The 21,263-nt window shown below is 40.5% G+C and overlaps 1 protein-coding gene and 1 pseudogene across 2 annotated transcripts in view; both read left to right on the top strand.

Annotated features, from left to right (window-relative positions):
• Positions 1–2,934: 2,934 nt before the first annotated feature.
• SPMIP11 (sperm microtubule inner protein 11) overlaps positions 2,935–21,263 on the top strand; it is a gene marked incomplete at its 5' end in the record, with an annotated part of 31,582 nt that continues 13,253 nt past the window's right edge. Inside the window, one exon of the mRNA XM_081084767.1 lies at positions 2,935–3,013. Coding sequence (XP_080940893.1) covers positions 2,935–3,013 — 79 coding nt within the window. The remainder of the gene's footprint in view (positions 3,014–21,263) is intronic.
• LOC308512286 (elongation factor 1-beta-like) lies at positions 10,862–11,413 on the top strand (annotated as a pseudogene). Its single transcript has one exon. The product of its transcript is annotated as an elongation factor 1-beta-like (transcript).

Raw genomic sequence — 21,263 nt, 5'->3', positions numbered from 1 at the left:
TGCTGGTAAGTGAAATTGGACTACATTGAAAGATTTTTAAAAAACTCCTGGGGCTTTGCCTTAAGGAATCCCCCACATTTTTGTGCATTTTACCTTCAGGAACCCCGTATGTCTTACTATGAAGATTGGAAAATATTATCCTCATCCTTCTGGCAAGGAAAAGGAAAGTAACCATTTTGAAATACAGAGCTTTTGTTGTGTTTTTTTAATTTATTGATTTTAGGAAGGGAGAGAGAAAGAGAAGCATCAATTCGTTGTTCATTGGTTGATTCTTTTCTCCCCATTGGTTGATTCTTGTATGTGCCCTGATCAGGGATTGAACCCGCAACCTTGAATATTGGGATGACACTCTAACCAACTGAACTACCCAACCAGGGCCAGAGCATTAATTTCTTGACAAAGACCTATTCTCAAGGAAAACTACTTGAGAGCCTAACCCAGGGGTGGGCAACCCCTGGTACCCGTGCCAAACATGGCACGCCAGTAACTTTTGCTGGCACCCGAAACCCTCTCTTATAATCTTCCATTTACAATTTTGTTCTTAATATCGATTTTTTTATTTTTCAGATAAATTCAGTGTAGGTGCATCTTAGATAAATAAATAATTTTACATAGCAAGTTATCTTAAAGACCATAGACATAGATTGACGAGAGAGGGGAAGAGCAATTTCAATAGCGTCGAAAACAAACTATTGAGGACTTGGAATGCCATTCCAGAAAATTTTTTCTGTTTAAAAAACTTTGCAACAGCGTTACTCTCCATGTTTTCATCCACATACGCTTGTGAATCTTTGTTCTCAGTGATGAATTTTGTTAAGTCTCGTAATAGGAGTATCCTGACGGTTGAAAGTAGCAGCTTGTGCATATCTCTGAAGGTCGTAAACCTGATGTAAAATCTCTGTCATCAGTGATGCAGCAGCAAAAGTCCCACTGATAATATCAAACGGAGTCATAAAGTTTTCTGTTGGACTATCAGTGTACATGTATACATTAAAAAATAAATGTATTTTTCATCATCATATACTGTGTTTTTGTTGCTCGAATGAATTTTATTCTTCAAGGTTCTTCACATACGTACACCTTAAGAGATATCAAGTAGGCGTTAACATGTTCTCAAAAAATTAGGGTTGGCACGCAGAAGAATTTTGAGTCAGAGATTTTGCTTGTTTTGGCACGCGCTCACAAAAAGGTTGCCCACCCCTGGCCTAACCAATGTGGGAGAAGGAAAACAACCAACTCCAGCCTCCTCTAGCTTGTTTCAGCTGAGGGAAGAAAAAAGACAAGAAGCATTTGTGAAGGTCACAATCCAGGAACACAAGCTCACTGAAAGACTGAGGCCTAATAGGATTGGAGAACACTTCTCTCCCACCCCACCATTTTACCAACACATCAGTAGGGATCCTCTGTAATAACAGGGCATTACAACTTGGAAGAACTACAAGCTCAGACTATTTAAGAAGGAGTCTGTAGGGAAACCCAAAGACAATTTAGCCTCTGGCACCTATTTCTATAGCACACAGAAAACAACCTAATTCCCAGCCAGATAAACATAATATCTCAGTCCCTTTTACCCAGTATATTATGCCTGTCTACAAAAAAATTACAAGGCATGCTAAAAGACAAAAAAAAAAAAAATACAGTCTAAAGAGGCAAGACAAGCATCAGAACCAAATTCATATGTGGCAGAAATTTTGGAATTATCAAACCAGGAATTTAAAATAACCAGGATTAATATGTTAAGGGGTCTAAAGGGAAAAGTGCACATGTACAAAAACAGATGAGTAATGTAAGCAAAAAGGTGAAAACTCCTAAAGAATCAAAAGAAAGTGCTAGAAATCAAAAGCACTAACAGAAATGAAGAATGCCTTTGATGGACGTAGTAGATTGATCACAATCAAGGAAAGAATCAGTGAATTTGAAGATATGCCGATAGAAACTTCCCAAGCTGAAAAGCAAACACGAAAAAGGAATTAAAAAATTAAAAACAGAAGAGAATATCCAGATACAATAGCTGTAAATAACCTCATGAACAAAGGTAATAATAAAACGTAGTAAGAGAAGTGTTTTTAGTATTTACTACTTTTATATTTTTAATGTAATTTATTCTATTGTAATTTTTAGAATAATGGTTGTTTAAGAACAGCTCAAAAAATTCCTTGCCTGGCTGGTGTGGCTCAGTGCTTGAGCGTCACAGCCTATGAGCCAAGAGGTCACAGTTGGATTCCTGGTCAGGGCACATACCTGCATTGTGGGCTCCATCCCCAGTGGGGAACACGCAGGAGGCAGCTGATCAATGATTCTCTCTTATCCTTGATGTTTTATTTCTCTCTCCCTCTCCTGTCCTCTCTCTGAAATCAGTAAAAACATATTTTTAAAAATTCCTGAAAGTTTAGCAAGTGGTTCTCAAAAGTAAATAGGAACTAGCACAGTACTGCTTGAAATGAAGGCTCATTGGAGGTACCATCTTCAGATTTAAATACTGTTTGCTAAGGTTCCATTATATGCAGAACACTGTGCTGAGGAAATTTGCATACATTATTATCTCATTTAATTCTCATACCTCCATGAAATAGATACCATCTCCATTTTTTTTTAACTTAAAAAAACACCCAGGGATGATTATATTCCAAGTCAGGCACTTAGAATATAGTGAAACTAAGATTTGAGCCCAGGTCATTGCTCTTTCTACTCATTGCCTTCTGAAGCTTACAGGATAATAAAACGGGGCAAATAAAAAGGTAACTGGCACTTGATTACTCCATTTTCCTGAAGTTACTTAGCCAACTCCCACTCCAGCTCCACTGTGAACCCATAAATCATGTGCCTCTTTAGACTAAAGGAATGTCAGTCATAATAATTCTTCAGAACATTACTATGGTTACCAGTTTGGTGCTCCAGCCTGGACATTCCAGAAGAGGTCAGGGAAGAGCTAAGATGGCCTTCTTCAACTTGTATCTACTGGGATATCAAAATTCCTTTCAGCACAAGAAAAGGGACACAACTGAAGAAACAAGTAAGGGGAATATAGAGTAGAGGGTTAGAAGGCCCACTTCTGAGCCATTTACTTTTCCTACCTTGGGTCAGAGATTTATCCCCCAGCATTAAAAATTATACTAGTTAAAATAATGGAGTAGGCAGAGTATCCATTCAGGTTCCCACTTCTGTCATTTAATATCCTTACTAAGATACCCAATTTGTTCAAATAAATGTATTCATTTGCTCATTTAGCCAACATTTAAGCACCAACTTTGTGCCAGGTTTTATCTTGGTGACGGGTTACAAAGATAGATAGAATAAGGTCTCTGCATAAAGTGGCTGACTAGCAAATGCAGATAAGTATGCAAACAAAAGATTTGCAATATTGTATGAGATTAAATTAAATATGGAATGCTATGTAGACCCAAAAGAGGAAGTATCTGATACGTTGGATTTGAAGTGAGAATAGGGGGATACTTTAGAGAAGACCTCATACACAAAATGCTTCCAGAAATGAGTGTTAAAGGATGGTTGGAGTTCAAGTAGACAAGAAGGGAATATTGCACAGACAAAGGAACAGAAACTTGAGAGAGAGCCAAATTAAGTGAGCACTCAAGTCCTTGGGTACAGATGAGTGGTGAAATAAACAGATGCTGGGGAGCAGGCCTTGAAAACTAGGCAGGGGCCAGATAATTAAGGATGATGTTAGTCATGCTAAGCATTTATATATATATATAATTGTTGATAGTATTACAGACATCTTCCGTTTATCCCCCTCCTCCCAGCTTCTACCCACTCACCCCCAAGTCTTCACCACCCTATTGCCCATGTCCACGGGCTATGCATATAAGCATGCTAAGCATTCTAATTTTAGAGGGAGACATGGAAGGATATCTAGTTGGCAGTGAATACATAGTAGACTTGTATTATATTCACAATGCCTAGCAGTGTCTCATACACAATAGAGGTTTAATAAATTCATATGTGTAGGGTGAACAAATGAATAAATAATATAGAGTGACTAACCAAAACAAGTTAGGGGAGGCTTTGCAGGAGATGTGACGATTGATTAAGGTCTTAAAAGGTGACTTGTTTGAAAGCACAGAAATGGAGAAGGATTTTCTGAGCCAAATAGAGAGCACATGAAGGAAATTAAATATAGGCAGGTACTAAAGCAAAAGTGATGTTGAGGTGAGGGATGGGGGTTACTGGAAAAGTATAAAGCACAGAGTTAAGATTGTGAAGGATTGACCTCCATTGGGCACTCTCGGTCCTCTTTCTAATTCCATCATAGAAGCTCTGTTTTACATATCCAGTTTTCCAGGTAAGACTTGTACAAAGGATCCCACTGATGGGCCCTAGGAATCCCTTAATAGCTCTACACCAGCCCACTCCACTTGCCCCCAACCATTTGAGTCCCAACATTATTCCATGGGGCTACTGTTGTCTCCAAATAAGCTTTTCATCCTCTCTCAGAGAAACACACTTGGCTTAACCCACAAATTTCCCCTGTTCCAGGCCAAGAGCAGGCCTCTCCTGCCTGCCGGTACTAGAGGGACTTCTCACCATGAGATAATTAAGCTTCAAGCCTGGGATTTTCCTACCCAGTTAGCCACTTAAACACTGGTGGACAAGACTCGGTTCCAAAAAGGCCTGGGTCTCATTTCTGATGAATTACTTTGTAGGCTAGTCAGAAAGAATTCACTTTATAAAAACTGGAGTCCCTGTGGGATGACAGGGAAGCGTCCTGATATCATCTGCTTACCCATGTTTTTTCATTCCAATGGCAGACCATCAGAGACAGGAGGCTTGGCTAACCTGTTGGCCTAAAATGTAGAGGGAAGACTGGACATCAAATTTGCCTCCCCTCAGCCCCCACTTGGTTCCCTCACCCCCTTCAATTTTATACCCTCTGGTTATCTCTCAAGATTTGGACAGAGGAGGTCCATTTGCTAAATTATAATTAATCCCTAATTTTGTTGATTCAGGCATTTAATAATAATTATCTATTTAGCATGTACTGTGTTCCAGAAATTGTAGTGAGAACTCTACATGCATGATTCCATGTAATCCTATCAACATTCCTATGAGGTAGATATTACTATTCCTTTTATCAATAAGGAAACAGGCTCAAAGAGGTTAACTTATTTACCCAAGGTCACAGTGATAGAGCCAGAATTTGATTCCAAATTGTCAAATACCTATGCCTGTGCTCATTTTAAAAAATATTTCTATTGGTTTCAGAGAGGAAGGAGGAGGAATAGAGAGAGAGAAACATCAATGATAAGAAAATCATTGGTTGGCTGCCTCCTGCAGGTTCCTCCACTGGGGATTGAGCCCACAACCCAGGCATGTGCTCTGACCGAGAATCAAACGTGATCTTCTGATTCATAGATCATCACTCAACCACTGAACCACACCGGCAGGCCCTGTGCTCATTTTTATTTTAATTTTATTTTTTTAAAATATATTTTATTGATTTTTTACAGAGAGGAAGGGAGAGAGATAGAGAGTTAGAAACATCGATGAGAGAGAAACATCGATCAGCTGCCTCTTGCACATCTCCTACTGGGGATATGCCCGCAACCCAGGTACATGCCCTTGACCAGAATCGAACCTGGGACCTTTCAGTCCGCAGGCCGACGCTCTATCCACTGAGCCAAACCGATTTCGGCTGTGCTCATTTTTAAACATTTATGGAGACAACACAAGTCTTTTGCTGTGGGCAGACCACTGTACAAATGATTGATAGCCTTTCTATGAAAATCTATTAACCTCTAAACCCTGAAGTTCAAATGTCAGGTTGGCTTTACCTAGAGTTACTTATTCTCTGTTCCCCAACAGGTGGTTCCCAAGAGTATTAGGAGCTGAATGGTAACTTTCAGTCAGAATTGTTGACCTGAGGACTTCTTTATGGAGTCAACACCTGTAACCTTCTCCTAGAGCCCCTGGGCAACTTCCCAAGAGAGTTACAACATTCTACAACCTCACAGTAGTGTTCTACAAGCCCAGAAAAAAAGTAACTGGGCTAGTTCCTTCTGACATTTTTTTAAAAAACACACACATATGCATATCCACTACAGAATCATTATTATGTGGTCCATCTACTATATGCAGGTGCCAAAACAATAATTTGATTTTGTTTTCTATACTTAAAACTCAAACTTTGCTTGAATTATTGGTGGAACTTCAATGCTAGGAGTTCAATCATATTTTATTTCTTCAAATAAAACTAGGCAGCTTCATTTCCAGGACAAGAATTTAGTGAAATCACTATTTGACAAGGCAACTAGTTACCATAGATCCCATTTTTCCAGGAGGCATCTTGAAGTCAATGTGGCCCATCAGATCCTGGAGTGTGGCTAACCTAATCAATACCCATAAACTCCTAACCACCAAGTAGGAATCTCTGGTATAAACCAGCCACTAGACATCAAGCTAGCATGCTTGGATCAATTAAGTCCTATATAATGAAAGTTGGATGTAATTACAGTAGAATCTTTTGAGTTTTTTTTAAAATATATTTTATTGATTCTTTACAGAGAGGAAGGGAGAGAGAGATAGTCAGAAACATCACTGAGAGAGAAACATCGATCAGCCGCCTCCTGCACATCCCCCACTGGGGATGTGCCCGCAACCCAGGTACATGCCCTTGACCGGAATCGAACCTGGGACCCTTCAGTCCGCAGGCCAACACTCTATCCACTGAGCCAAACCAGTTTTGGCTACAGTAGAATCTTATCAGACAAATAGTTGGTTAGTTAATTTAAAGGAAGATTCCATTGTAAATTGGGGATTCAAGAAAAGATACATTCCTTATATATTTTAGTTTCACTTAATACGTATAACTATAGATTCACCAATTTTTTTATAAAGTGCCAATTCCTTTTCCTTGAAAATGTGTCTGTTCAGAAAAACATAGAACAGACAGTCAAACCTCAGAGGGAAGGCAGGGGAAGAAAGGAGGGGGTAGAGATCAACCAAAGGGCTTGTTTGCATGCATATAAGCATAACCAATGGACATAGACACAAGGGGGGTGGGGCAATGGGGAGGAAAAGGAGACATATGTAATACCTTAATCAATAAAGAATTGGAAAAAAAAATTTAAATGGAGAGGAAAATCAATTTTAATATACAGAAGGAACCTATATTTACCATTATAATTAATGGAAAACACAAGAACCATGATTTTTTTCTCTATAAGAGATTTACTTGTAATAACCTCATTTAATAAATTGTTCTCTTGGTTTAACAAAAATAATAAATTATTGGCCAAGAAGAAATGTTGAAGAAGAAAAAAGGCATTATATAACACATTAAAAATGAAAATTACAGAGATACACTAGCCAACTTCAATAATTGTCATTATTAGGGTTTTATGTATGATTAGTAGCTATGGAGATAGTATAATGGTAATGTGTAGTATAAAAAAATATTTGGAGACTAGAGGTCTGTTTGCAGTCAGGAACCAATTTACCCAGCACATTCATATGTAATACCTGATGCTTACTGCTGGTCAAGATTGGCTATATAGGGTGGTGGTTAACAAAATGACCTCAGGGTCAGCATGTTTGAGTTCCAATCCCAATCTCATCTCTGTGAGCTGATAATCTTGACAAGTTACTTAACTTCTCCATGTCTTTTTGTTTCTTTTTGTGTGTGTGTGTGTGTGTGATTTCTTTTTTTTTTAATTTTTATTTCTTAAAGTATTACAAAGAGTATTACATATGTCTCCTTACCCCCCCCCCCACCCTTGACATTCCCCCGGCCCCTCCCCCCCCCCCCGTGTCTTGTGTCCATTGGTTAATCTTATATGCATGCATATAAGTCCTTCGGTTGATCTCTAAATCCCCCCCCCCAAACCCTCCCCAGGCTTCCCACTGTAGTTTGACAGTCTGTTCAATGTTGTGTTTCTTTGTAAAATGAGATAATTAAAGTATCAACCTCATAATATTGTATTAGGTTTAATTGAGATAATGCAGTTAGCAGATGTCTGGCTGTTTATAGGAGCTCAATAGATAAAAGATGAAAGGATGTCTGCTAACTAGAATGGAACATTTACATTTATAATAATAAAAAAGTAAGTGATTCTCTATCTAAATGTTAAAAAAAAAAAAAGAAGAAGAAAATGTGTCTGTTGATGATTTTTCCCCTTTAATGCATCATCTACAATTCCCATTTGGGTTTATTTAAAGTGGATTCAAAAGTGTAGCTGACCAAGTAGCTCCATTGGTTAGAGAATTGACCAGATATGCCAAGGTTGCGGGTTTGATCCCAGTCAGGTACATACAAGAAGCAACCAATGAATACACAAATAAGTGGCACAACAAATTGATGTTTCTCTCTCCCTTCCTCTGTCTAAAATAAAAATTTAGAAAATAATAAAAGAAAGTGGATTTGCAAAGCAAACTTATTTTTTAATGATTTTCTCAAATCTTTAGTTGTCCCCCTCATGTCTAATCAACAGAAATATCTAAAAGTTATTTACTTTTTTTTCAAAGTATTAAATATGAAGAATAGTGCTAAAAAAGGCTTATAATGAAAAATAAGAGTTTCCTGCCCTAGCCTTCTCAGCTCCACTCTTCAGAGATAATCATTTTCAACTATTGTTTCTTTTGTTACCTTTCTACTTCTAAAGAAAAAGTTTACATGCATGTATTGATTTATCCATTTGTGGTTATTATATGTTGCCTTCCTATTTAAGACAGTTGAGAATTTAGCTTTCTTTTTTAAAATATATTTTTGTTAATTTCAGAGAGGAAGGGAGAGGGAGAAAGAAAAACATTAATGATGAGAGAGAATCATTAATCTGCTGCCTCCTGCACACCAAACTGAGGATCAAGCCCACAACCCGATCGAGCCCACAATGCAGGCCTGTGCCCTGACTCAGAATTGAACCATGATCTCCTGGTTCATAGGCTGACGCTCAACCACTAAGCCATACCAGCGGGGCGAGAATTTAGCTTTCTTATACCATACCCTGCTCTTCCGCTTTCCCACCCTAGTTTGTCCAGTGTAGTTATGTCAGTCTTAGGTTTGTGGTAGGCAAAATTTTAAGAATGGCCTGCAATGAAACTCCCCTTGTATAATTCCCTTCCCTTTGAGTTTGGGTGCAATATCTGAGTTTGGATAACACGCTGTTATCCAAACATGGAGAAAGGGAGATTATCTGAGTGAGCCTAATTTAATCACACACACCCTTAAAAAGCATAGTGTTTTTCCCAGCTAGCAGCAAAAGAGGAATTCAGAGATTGGAAGCATGAGTAGGATTTGGCACATCATTGCTGGCTTTGAACATGGAGGGGGCCACATGCCAAGAAATGTGGGTGGCATTTAGAAGCTGAGAGTAGCCTGGCTGACAGCTAGCAAGGTCTCAGTCCTACAACTCCAAAAACTGATTTCTGCCAACAATCTGAATGAGCCTGAAAATGCACTCTTCTTTAGAATCTCCATATAAGACCCTACCCCAGCCAACACCTTGATTTCAGACTTGTGAGACTAACTAAGCACAGAACCCAGTCAAGCCTGCCCAGACTTCCAACTTATAAAACTGTGAGATAATAAACGGATGTTGTTTTAAACCACTAATTTCGTGGTCGTTTGTGATACAGCAATAGAACGCTTAACACAAGTTTAAATCTATTGATTTCGGTCTTTCGGTCTTACAAGTATGTAAAAATTGTTCATTACTGAGCCACATAATGTCAACTTTTTATTTATTCCTAGAATGAAGAATCATTACTATTTTTTTCATTTGCTTGGTTCTCCATGTAACTGTTTTTACTTTTCCCAAAAAAGTATTTCAATGGCTCTGTCAAATGCCCAGTGATACTTTTTCCGGTCACTCAAAACACAACAGATAATCTATCAACTCTATTTTTTTCCCAAACTGCCTCTCTCCCACTCCAGTCTAGACTGATCACTCTTTAAGCCTGGTGCATAGCTCTTGTTCTAAAGCTTGCTTTTGCCTCTAGGGATTTATTCCCTATTTCCTAGAACCCATGTTTTCTTTCTTGGTTTATTCCCTTTCTTTCCTGGTATATATCCTCAATTAGCTTTCTAAGAATGTGTAGGACAAGCATGTCAAACTCAAAGACTAACATGGGCCAAATAAACAAGGTTTAAGTTTATGTGGGCCACAAAAAAACCAAAAGCTTCAATTTTCATAGAAACGTAGGTTTATTTCGATAGAGACATGCTGAATACAAAGGGCTAAAATAAATGAGTAATTGTTAACAAAATAGAACATTTTAATGAAAATATTTTTTCTTGAACATCAATTTACCAGACACTAGAATAACTGCACAAATTAATAAGCGTAATGCAAATAAACCTATTTTTCTTGTTCTCCAAAAGCAAAATATTTCCTGTTGTGCACACCAAACAAGTTAGTACAAGACTAATGACATGGCAGTCGGCTGCTAAAATATTCGCTGCTAGTATTAGTGGAGAGAAATGGTGCACCTGTGTGTAAGGCGCGTAAGGGAAATGAATGCAACATGATTATAGTAATCAGTAATTAGCAAATGTAGTTTGTTATTAATAATTATGTATAACAGGATATTGTAAAAATTAACTTACGAAATTTTTGTTAAAACGTTTCTTACATACCGTTATATTGGTTGGGCCGCAAAAATATTCTTTGTGGCCCTAACCAGTTTGGCTCAGTGGATAGAGCATCGGTCTGCAGACTGAAAGGTCCTAGGTTCAATTCTGGTCAAGGGCATGTACCTTGGTTGCGGGCACATCCCCAGCAGCGGGTGTGAGGAGGCAGCTGATGGATGTTTCTCTCTCATCGATGTTTCTAACTCTCTATCCCTCTCCCTTCCTCTCTGTAAAAAATCAATAAAATATATTTAAAAATATATATTCTTTGTGGGCTGCATGCAGCCCGAGGGCCACGAGTTTGACATGGTAGGTGTAGGAGGATATCTCATCAAATATTACGAAAAGGAAAGATCAGCCTGCCAGGAGTGAAGAAAGCTTTGGGCAAGTATGGCCCTGCTAATGTGGAAAACGCCACAGGAACTGGAGCTACAAATAGTAAAGATGATGGTGACATTGATCTCTTTGGATCTGATGAGGAGGAAAGCAAAGAAGTGAAGAAGCGAAGAGAAGAACACCTTGCACAGTATGAATCAAAGAAATCCAAAAAAACCCTGCACTTATTGCCAAGTCTTCCATCTTATTAGATGTGAAACCTTGGGATGATGAGACAGATAAGGCAAAATTAGAGGAATGTGTCAGAAGCTTTCCAGCAGATAGCTTGGTCTGGGACTCTTCTAAACTGGTTCCAGTGGGTATTGAATTTTAAAAATTCAAATATAGTGTGTAGTAGTAGATGATAAAGTTGGAACAGACATGCTGGAGGAGTGAATCACTGCTTTTGAGGACTATGTGCAGTCCATGGGCATGGCTGCTTTCAACAAGATCTAAATCTACCTTGGATCACTGCCCTTAAAAATAAAAGCTTGAAAGATTTTTTAAAAAACAAGAAAAAAATGTGTAGGAGGCATATTTTTGAGTCCAGAATGGTTTTATACTACCCTCACACTTTACTGTCAGTTTTCTGGACATGGAACTCTGGGTTGAATATCATTTTCTGAGAATTTAGAAGGTCTGTCTTGATTGCCTTCTAGCTTCCAGTTGGATTCTTTTGTGTGACTTATGTCTCTCTGGAAGCGTTTTAAAATATATATTTTTATTGATTTCAGAAAGGAAGGGAGAGGGAAAGGGAGATAGAAACATCAATGATGAGAGAGAAATATTGATCAGTTGCCTTCTGCACTCCCCAAACTGGGGATGGAGCCCACAATCCAGGCATGTGCCCTGACCAGAATTGAACTGTGACCCCTTGGTTCATAGGTCAACACTCAACCCCTGAGTCACGCTGGCTGGGCTCTCTGGAAGCTTTTAATTTTCTTTTTGTTTCCTAGTTTTCTGAAATTTCATAACGATGGAACTTGCTGTAGGTCTTTTTTTATTCATTATGGTAGATAATCCATGAGCTTTCTCAATCTGGAAATTTGTGCCCTTCATTTCTGAGAATTTTTCTTTTATTTATTTTTATTAACTTACTAGAGGCACAGTGCACAAAATTCGTGCATGGGGGGGGTCCCTCAGCTCAGCCTACACCCTCTCTAATCCAGGACCCCTTGGGGGATTGGGCCTAAACCGGCAGTCGGACATCCCTCTCACAATCCTGGACTGCTGGCTCCTAATCCCTCAGGTGTCTGCCTGCCTGGTCACCCCTAACTTCCCCCTCTGTTGGCCTAGTCGCCCCTCACTGCCCCCCCTGCCAGCCTAATCACCCCCAACTCCCTCCCTGTCGGCCTGGTCGCCCCTAACTGCCCTCCCCCCCTGCTGGCCTAGTTGCTCCTCACTGCTTACTGCCCCCCCTCCAGCCTAATCGCCCCCAACTTCCCCCCCTGCTGGCCTGTTCACCCCCAACTGCACCCCCCTGCTGGCCTGGTTGCCCCTAACTGCCCCCCCTGCCAGCCCGGTTGCCCCCAACTGCCCCCCCTGCCGGCCTGGTCACCCCTCACGGCCCCCCCGCAGGCCTGGTTGCCCCACGCAGCCTACTTGTTCAGTTGTTTGGTCGTCCCTCACTAACCCCCCTGCTGGCCTGGTCGTAGGCAGCCATCTTGTGAGGGTGTGATGGTTAATTTGCATATTGCCTCTTTATTATATAGGAGTTTCTATTATCTCTCTTTTTGGAAATTCCATTTGTCAGCTATAAAACTTCCTGAACTGATCCTTTAACTTATTATTCATCTTTCTTTATATTTTCTTTGTTTTTAAATTTTTACTCTTTGGGAGATATTTCAAATCTATCTTCCAACCTTCCATATTAATTGTCTATTGCTGTGTAACAAATTACCCTAAAACATAGAGGCTTAAAACAACAAACATTTATTACCTCACAGTCTCTGTGAATCAGGAATCCAGGAACTGCTTAGCTAGATGTGGCTCTGGATTTTTCTTCAGTGTGGTTGTGGGCAGGCTGGTCAGCAGGAGCTGCAGTCATCTGGTGGCTGAAGGCCTTAGGTCCTCTCTGACTATTGACAATAACTCAGTTTCTCACCACATGAGCCTCTCCATAAACTGCCCGAGTGTTCTCACATGCTCTGAGTTTTTCCTCAGAGCAGGTGATCTGTGAGAGAGAGAGGGAGAAGGAAGCCACAGTACCCTTTTATGACCTAGACTCTCCAGTGTCACTTCCACTTTTTTCTATTTGTTAGAAGAAAATCACTAAATCCAGTCCACACTGGATTTAGGAAATAAGCTCTACTTGAACGAAGGAATGTCAAATTGTGGATATATGTGAAAACCACCACACCTTTATATCAGAACATTTTGTTTTGGTTACTATCTTATTTCCAATGGCAATTTTTGGTCCTCTGGTTTTCCCTTTGTATATCCTCTCTCCTTTCTTCACAGCTATTATACATTATTTGAAGTTCTGTTCTGTTCCCTGCATTAGCTCTTTTTCTTCTGGGTACTTTTTCCTCTGAGTTTATTCTGGTCTCTCTTTTTCTTATCAATGACTGACATTAAATAACTGGGGATGGATCCTTGGCTCTGCATTATAATTTAAGAGTAAGCAACTAAAAAGCTAATCAGAAGCCTGGGAGTTGGGGGGTTGTCCATTGTGGCTTTTTTCAGTGCTTTTGTCTGGACTCTTCAATTTCTTTAGGGAAGAACTATATAATTGCTTCTCTGGAGATTCTATGTGAGGTCCCTTTCCAGATGCAATTTATTTTTTAAATATTGCTTTTAGGAAGAAAGAGAAAGAGAGAAACATCACTGTGAGAGAAACACATCGATTGGTTGCCTCCCACACAAGCCGGAGTGGGGATGAAACCTGAACCCAGGCATGTGACCCTGACCAGATTCCAACCTGAGACCCTTTGGTGTTGGGGCCAATGCTCCAACCATTGAGCAACATGGGCCAGGGCTTAACAGAAATATTAAAGGAACAGGAGGAGGAAGAGGGGGAGGAAGAAAAAATAATAAAATGGCAATAACTACATACCTACCAATAATTACTTTTATTTTAAAAATATTTTTATCGATTTCATAGAGGAAGGGAGAGGGAGAGAAATATCAATGACGAGAGAGAATCATTGATCAGCTCCCTCTTGCACGGCCCCAGAAGCCCAAAACCCAAACACGTGCCCTGACCGAAAATCAAACGCTGACCTCCTGGTTCATAGGCAGATGCTCAACCACTGAGCCACGCCAGTCAGGCTCAATAATAACTTTAAATGTAAATGGATTAAGTGCTTCAATAAAAAGATATAAGGTGAATAGATTTAAAAACACAAGTGTTTATTGATAGATGATTGGGTAAAAAAGATGTGCATATATATATGTATACATATATATATATATATATATATATACACATTTGTCATAAAACAGAATGAAATCTTACCATTTGTGGCAACATGGATAGTCCTAAAAGGTATTATGCTGAGTAAAATAAGTCAAAGAAAGACAAATACCATATCATTTTACTTATATGTGGAATCTAAAAAACAAAACAGAAACAAACTCATAGATTCAGAGAACAAACTGATGGTTGCCAGGTGGGAGGGGGATTGGGGGACTGGTTGAAAAGGTGAAGGGATTAAGAACTACAAATTGGTAAAACACAGCCTAGGGTATATAATCAATAATCCTATATAATAAAAGCATAATAAGCAAATTGACTGAACAGCAGAATGACCAGTTGCTATTACGCACACTGACCACCAGGGGTCAGATGCTCAACGCAGGAGCTGCTCCCCTGGTGGTCAGTGCACTCCCACAGGGGGAGTGCCACTCAGCCAGAAGCTGGGCGGGTGATAAGGAGCGAGGGGTCCCGGGCTGTGAGAGCCCCGACTGGGAGAGGGATGTCTGACTGCCAGCTCAGGCCCAATCCCCCCCAGCAGGTGGACATTCTCTGAGGGGTCCCGGACTGCGAGAGGGCGCAGGCCAGGCTGAGGGACCCACCCCAGTGCACGAATCTCGTGCACCGGGCCTCTAGTATTATAACTATGTATGGTGTCAAGGGGGTACTAGACTTATCAAGGGGATAACTTTGTAAATTATATAAATGTCTAACCACTTGCTGTACACCTGAAACATATAATATTGACTGTAATTAAAAAGTAAAAGAAAATGTTGAATATATTAAAGACAATCATCTACCATTAAGTAGGCTTATTCCAAAATACAATGATGACTTAATGTTAGAGGATAAATTGATATAATACTTCACATCTATATCTCAAATTTAAAAGTGATAGCCCTAGCTGGTTTGGCTCAGTGGATAGAGCGTTGGCCTGAGGACTGAAAGGTGCCAGGTTTGATTCTGGTCAAGGGCACATGCCCTGGTTGCGGGCTCGATCCCCAGTAGGCGGCGTGCAGGTCAATCAATGATTCTCATCATTGATGTTTCTATCTCTCCCTTCCTCTCTAAAATCAATAATCCTATCTAATAATAGAGAAACATGGTAATTAACCGTAACTTCGCTACCCTTCCCATTGGCTAATCAGCAGGATATGCAAATTAACTGCCAACCAAGATGGCGGCCGGCAGCCAGGCAGCTGAAGCGAACAGGAGGCTTACTTGCTCCACTGATGGAGGAAGCCAAGGTTTCCTGCCTGCCGCACTAAGCTCTGAGCTCTGAGCTCTGGATGCAACAATGTTGCAATTATAGAAGCTAAACAATCCCCAGGTACCTGCTTTCAGCCAGCAGGGCCTCAGAGCTTAGAGCGGCCAGTGATGGTAACAGAGTTTCAATTATAGAAGCTAAACAAACCCAGATACCTGCTTTTAGCCGGCAACGGCCTCAGAGCTGGAGTGGGCTCTCAGCTCCAGTGACAGCTATAAAAGGTAAATAAATCCCAGAATAAAACAAAAAGAAAAAAAAAAGAGGCTGGGAGCTTCAGTCACCCACCAGCCTGAAAACAGCCCTCAGCCCCTCATCCAGGTTGGCCAGGCACCCTAGTGGGGACCCCACCCTGATCCGGGACACCCTTCAGGGCAAACCAGCCAGCCCCCACCCATGCACCAGGCCTCTATCCTTATAGTAAAAGGGTAATATGCAAACTGACCCTAACAGCAGAAGGACTGGGAATGACTGGTCACTATGACACACACTGACCACCAGGGGGCAGATGCTCAATGCAGGAGCTGTCTCTGGTGGTCAGGGTGCTCTCACATGGTAAGAGCTCTGCTCAGCCACAAGCCAGGCTGATGGCTGCCAGTACAGCAGTGGTGGTGGGAGCCTCTCCTGCCTCCTCAGCAGCGCTAAGGATGTCCAACTGCAGTTTACGCCTGCTCCCCACTGGCAAATGGACATCCCCCGAGGGCTGCCGGGCTACCAGAGGGATGTCTGATTGCTATCTTAGGCCCAATCCCCCAGGGAGCGGGCCTAAGCCAGCAGGTGGTCATCCCCTGAGGGATCCCAGACTGCGAGAGGCCGGGCTGAGAGACACCCCCCCCCCCCAGCTGAGTGCACAAATTTTTGTGCACCGGGCCTCTAGTGTGTGTGTGTGTGTGTGTGTGTGTGTGTATGTGTATATATATATTAAAGTTATAGATAACTGTCTCACTAGAAATTAAAAAGTCATTTGACAGAGAAAGATAAATATCACATGATCTCACTCATTTGTGGAATATAATGAACAACATAAACTGATGGACAAAAACACAGCCAGAGACATAGAAGCATCAAACAGACCGTCCAACCTACGAGGGAAGGTTGGGGGGTGGGGTAAGAGATCAACCAAAGGACTTGTATGCATGCATATGAGCATAACCAGTGGACACAGACAGTAGTAGGGCGTGTCCTGGGGGATGGGAGTGGCCGGAGAGAGGTCAATGGGAGCGGGGGGGGGGGGGGGGAGGGGGGGGGGAGGGGGGGGGGAGAGGAGGAAGGAGACTTATCTAATACTTTAAACAATAAAGAATTTAAATTTTTTAAAAAGACATATATAAAAAAAGGCATTTGATGTTTTAAAAAAACACAGTAAATTAAAAATAAAAGGATATTCCTTAACATAATAAAGACCTACCACCTCATATCATACACAGAAATCTAGGTGGATTAAATAGCTGAATATATAAAACAAAACCTATTTTTACAATCTTAGAGTGGTTGTAGAAAAATATTCCTTTAGAACATACAGCCCAGAAGCCTAATAAAGTTAAAAGGTAAGAGATTGAGAGAAATATTTGTTATATATAGATATGTGTGTATATATAAACACATGTATATAAACATATTTTCATATGTATAATTCAAATATATAATATTTAGAATATACAAACGCTTGTAAATAAGGCACCAACCCAGATTCCCCTTCTCATCCAACATCAGATATTTACTTATTGGGAACTGATTGTGCCAGGCACATGTTAGGCATGGGAAATACGGCATGATTAACACAGAAAATAATTAAGTATAATATATTCACAGATTATAATCGATGTGTTTATCTCACATCGATATTTCTCTCTGTCTTTCCCTCTCTCTTCCACTCTAAAAATCAATGGAAAAATACGATCTCAGTGATCCATACGAGAAGCATGGATTGATCCTGCCGAATGGAGACATTAGGTGAAACTGCACATACCTTGGGGGAATGGCTAGTGGCCCTTGTGGGGAACAGTTCAAGTCAGCCTTTTCCTGCTTCCACTATAGCACAGAGGATCTCAAGGGATCAGACTGTGTAGACCAGTTCCAGGCCAGGCAGGAATGCATGCAGAAGTACCCGGAGCTCTATCCCCAAGATGAGGATGAGGAGGAGGAGGAGGAGGAGGAGGAGGAGGAGGAGGAGGAGGAGAAGAAGCCAGCAGAACCTTTAGAAAAGGCAGCTCCCACTGAGGCCACCACAACCAAAGAAACAAAGGGGCCAAGCTATGAAGGCCATGCTGCAGCACTGGCTCCAGGCCTTCCACCTCAGAGTGCTATGAACCTTTTGCAAATGCCTTTCAGTTACTCTCCAAGGAAGTCTTTCCCTCGATTGTTCTGTGCACTGCAATGTACAAAATAACGTATTTTGATGATCAGGGGTTTTGGCACCTTGACATATACACTGAAAAACATGGGGTTAAATGTCTGTGTATCTCACATAACTCTACCAGTGACTGTGGCTGCTGCTTTCGAATTCTCCTCTGAGATTACCTCTAAGTTTGCCACTTTGAAATAATGTGCTGAATACCCTCAGCAACCAAAAATCATCATCTAGGAGTGTTTCTTATGAGTGAGCTGATTTATTCTGATTCATTATCTCCCTTTTAGTAGATTTTATACCCGTTTGGGAAATGAAATAGAAACAAAAACATCTGCCTTTAAAAATGCTGGAATGGGGCCATTCCTAATACAAGAGGTCAGATAATCAGATATTTATTTCTCAAAAACCATCTTGACCTTGAGTATATGAGGTACTAGGCTTCATTTCTGATACATTTTGGTTTCCATTTTTATATTGAGCTCGAGGTTTTCTTTTTAGAGAGTGGAGCTTTGGACCCTCCGACTCACAGACCTTTTCTAAAAAGAAGCTGCTTTTACTGTTCTTGTTATTCGAAAAGCCCTCGTTTGGGGCCTGTGTTCACACTGTCTCTGACTCAGCCTGTTCAGAGGCAATATTCTTGAGAGGTGGGGACCTACTTATTACCAAAGTAGCAACCAAGAAGGAAACAGAAATTAAAAGGATAGCACAGTTTAAAAAAAAAAAAATCAGGAGAGGTTATGTAAATCCCACTTTTTTTTAACTGTTTAAATCTTTATTGTTGAAAGTATTACATATGTGTCCTTCCCCCCCCCCCCCAATAACCCCCTCTAGCCCGGCCTGGTCCCCCGCCCACCTAATTGTCCGTGTTCCAGGTTATGTACATATACATACGAAGTCTTTGGCTGATTACCTCCCACCCACCCACCCTCCCCCACCTCCCTCTGAGATTCCGTACTCTGTTCTATGCTTCCTTGTCTCTGAATCTTCTCTGTTCATCAGTTTATTTTGTTAATTAAATTCCACATATGAATGAGATCATGTGATACTTGTCTTTCTCTGACTGACTTATTTCACTTAGCGTGATAGTCTCCAGGTCCCTCTATGCTGTCTCAAGTGGTAAGAGATTCTTCTTTTTTATTGCTCCATAATATTTCATGATATAGATGTACCACAGCTTTTTTATCCACTCATCTACTGATGGGCACTTGGGCGGTTTTCAGATCTTAGCTATTGTAAATTGTGCTTATGAACATAGGGGTGCATACATTTTTTCTGATTGGTGTTTGGGGTTTCTTAGGATATATTCCTAGAAGTGGGATCACTGGGTCAAATGGCAGTTCCATTTTTAATTTTTTGAGGAAACTCCATCCTGTTTTTTATAATGGCTGCACCACTCTGCATTCCCACCAGCATGTACTAGGGTTCCCTTTTCTCCACATCCTCACCAGCACTTGTCATTTGTTGATTTGTTGATGGTAGCCATTCTGACAGTGTGAGGTAATAAATACCTGATTGTCGTTTTAATTTGCATATCTCTGATGATCAGTGTGAGCATTTTTTCATATGTCTCTTGGCCACCTGTATGTCCACCTTGGAGAAGTGTGTATTTAGGTCCTTGGCCCATTTTTTAATTGGATTTTTTGTCTTCCTTTTGTTAAGTTGTATGAGTTCCTTAAATATTGGGGATATTAACCCTTTATCAGGTGTATCATTGCCAAATATGTTCTCCCATACAGTGGGCTCCCTTTTCATTTTGTTCATGGTTTCTTTTGCTGTGCAGAAGCTTTTTATTTTGATGTAGTTCCATTTGTTTATTTTCTCCTTAGTTTCCTTTGCCCCAGGAGATGTATCTGTAAACATATTGTTATGAGAGATGTCTGAGATTTTGCTGCCTATGGTTTCTTCTAGGATTTTTATGGTTTCCAGACTTACATTTAAGTCTTTTATTCATTTTGAGTTTATTCTTGTGTATGATGTAAGTTGGTGGTCTAGTTTCCTTTTTTTTCTTTCTTTTTTTTTTTTTTGGCATGCATTTGTCCTAAAGTCCACATTTCTAACTTCCCAAAAAATTAGAAATGGCCACACTGACCCTAAATTCCCATATGACCACAAACAGGCAGAGCAAAGTAGCAGCTGCCCCTTTAGGTGGAACAGGTTTCTTACTCAGTTTGGCTTACTCATAAACATTATCTGCCTGGCTCTCACAGGAAACTGAGTTTGGGGGTGATGGAGAGTAACTTAGAAAGGCCCACTTTATACAGAATGATCAAGGAGGTAATCTTTGAGCAACACCCTGAAGAATGAGAATGAGCCAGCCATGTGTAGAACTGAGGCTAGAGTTTCATCTTTATAAGAGCAAATTTCAAAATCTAGAAACAGTTCAAAGCCAAAACTATAGCAAAGCACCTCCACCTCCCACTTTGATGTACTGCTTTCACTGCATCCCAGCCAGATGCCTGGAACTCATCTCCCACTTGACATGCTATTTCATTGTGCACACCTGAAGTATCTATGCACTCTGCCCATCATCCCATGACCTTAGAACAATATTTCTGATCTTACTATCCTTTCCACAAAGACAGACAAGTTGGCTACCCTCTGCGAAATTGGGTTTCAACCATGTCATTGAGCCTTCCACTGAACATTCCATTCAATAGAAATGAAAAACACCACAATGGGAAACGTCTCATATCTTTCTATTACTTCAGAACTGGGTTGAGAAATTCACAAGGAGGGTGGGGAAATTATGGATAAAAGACAGCATTCTCTTTGGCTCCTAGCAAGGCCACATCTATCTTACCCATCTTTCTAACCCCAATTTCTACATTCATAAATTCAAGGAACACACAGTTCCTAATTCTACACTCACCCTTAGTTACACAACCCAAATAATCTTGCAGGATGCTTGCCTTCAGAATGATTCTCTGGCCCCACTCTCTGGCTGATTTCACCTTGTTAATACAATTACTCAAGTGGTTTGATCCTTTTCTGTCCACCAGCGCTCGCACTTCAACCTGTTCTATGTACTCAAATCAACCACACTCTCACTTGGCCCTACCTAGGGCTTTAACAGCAACCATAAAATGAACCTGTTAATATCGACACTCTTCATTCTTAACATTCTTACTATAATGATATTTTTAAGTCATTCACAATTTTTCTTTGAAGATACGTGTTTTTTTTCTTTTAGTAGGTGTGAGTGTATTAACATTCAACTTAAAAAAAGCCCACTCAAGCTTTCCTTTATTGTAGTCATAATGAAAACCCATAGAGGTGA

The sequence above is a fragment of the Myotis nattereri genome, assembly GCF_964212035.1.
Source record: "Myotis nattereri genome assembly, chromosome: 2".
NCBI lineage: Eukaryota > Metazoa > Chordata > Mammalia > Chiroptera > Vespertilionidae > Myotis > Myotis nattereri.
Note: the sequence above shows the minus strand (reverse complement) of the source record. Positions and strands in the feature narration are given on the sequence as shown.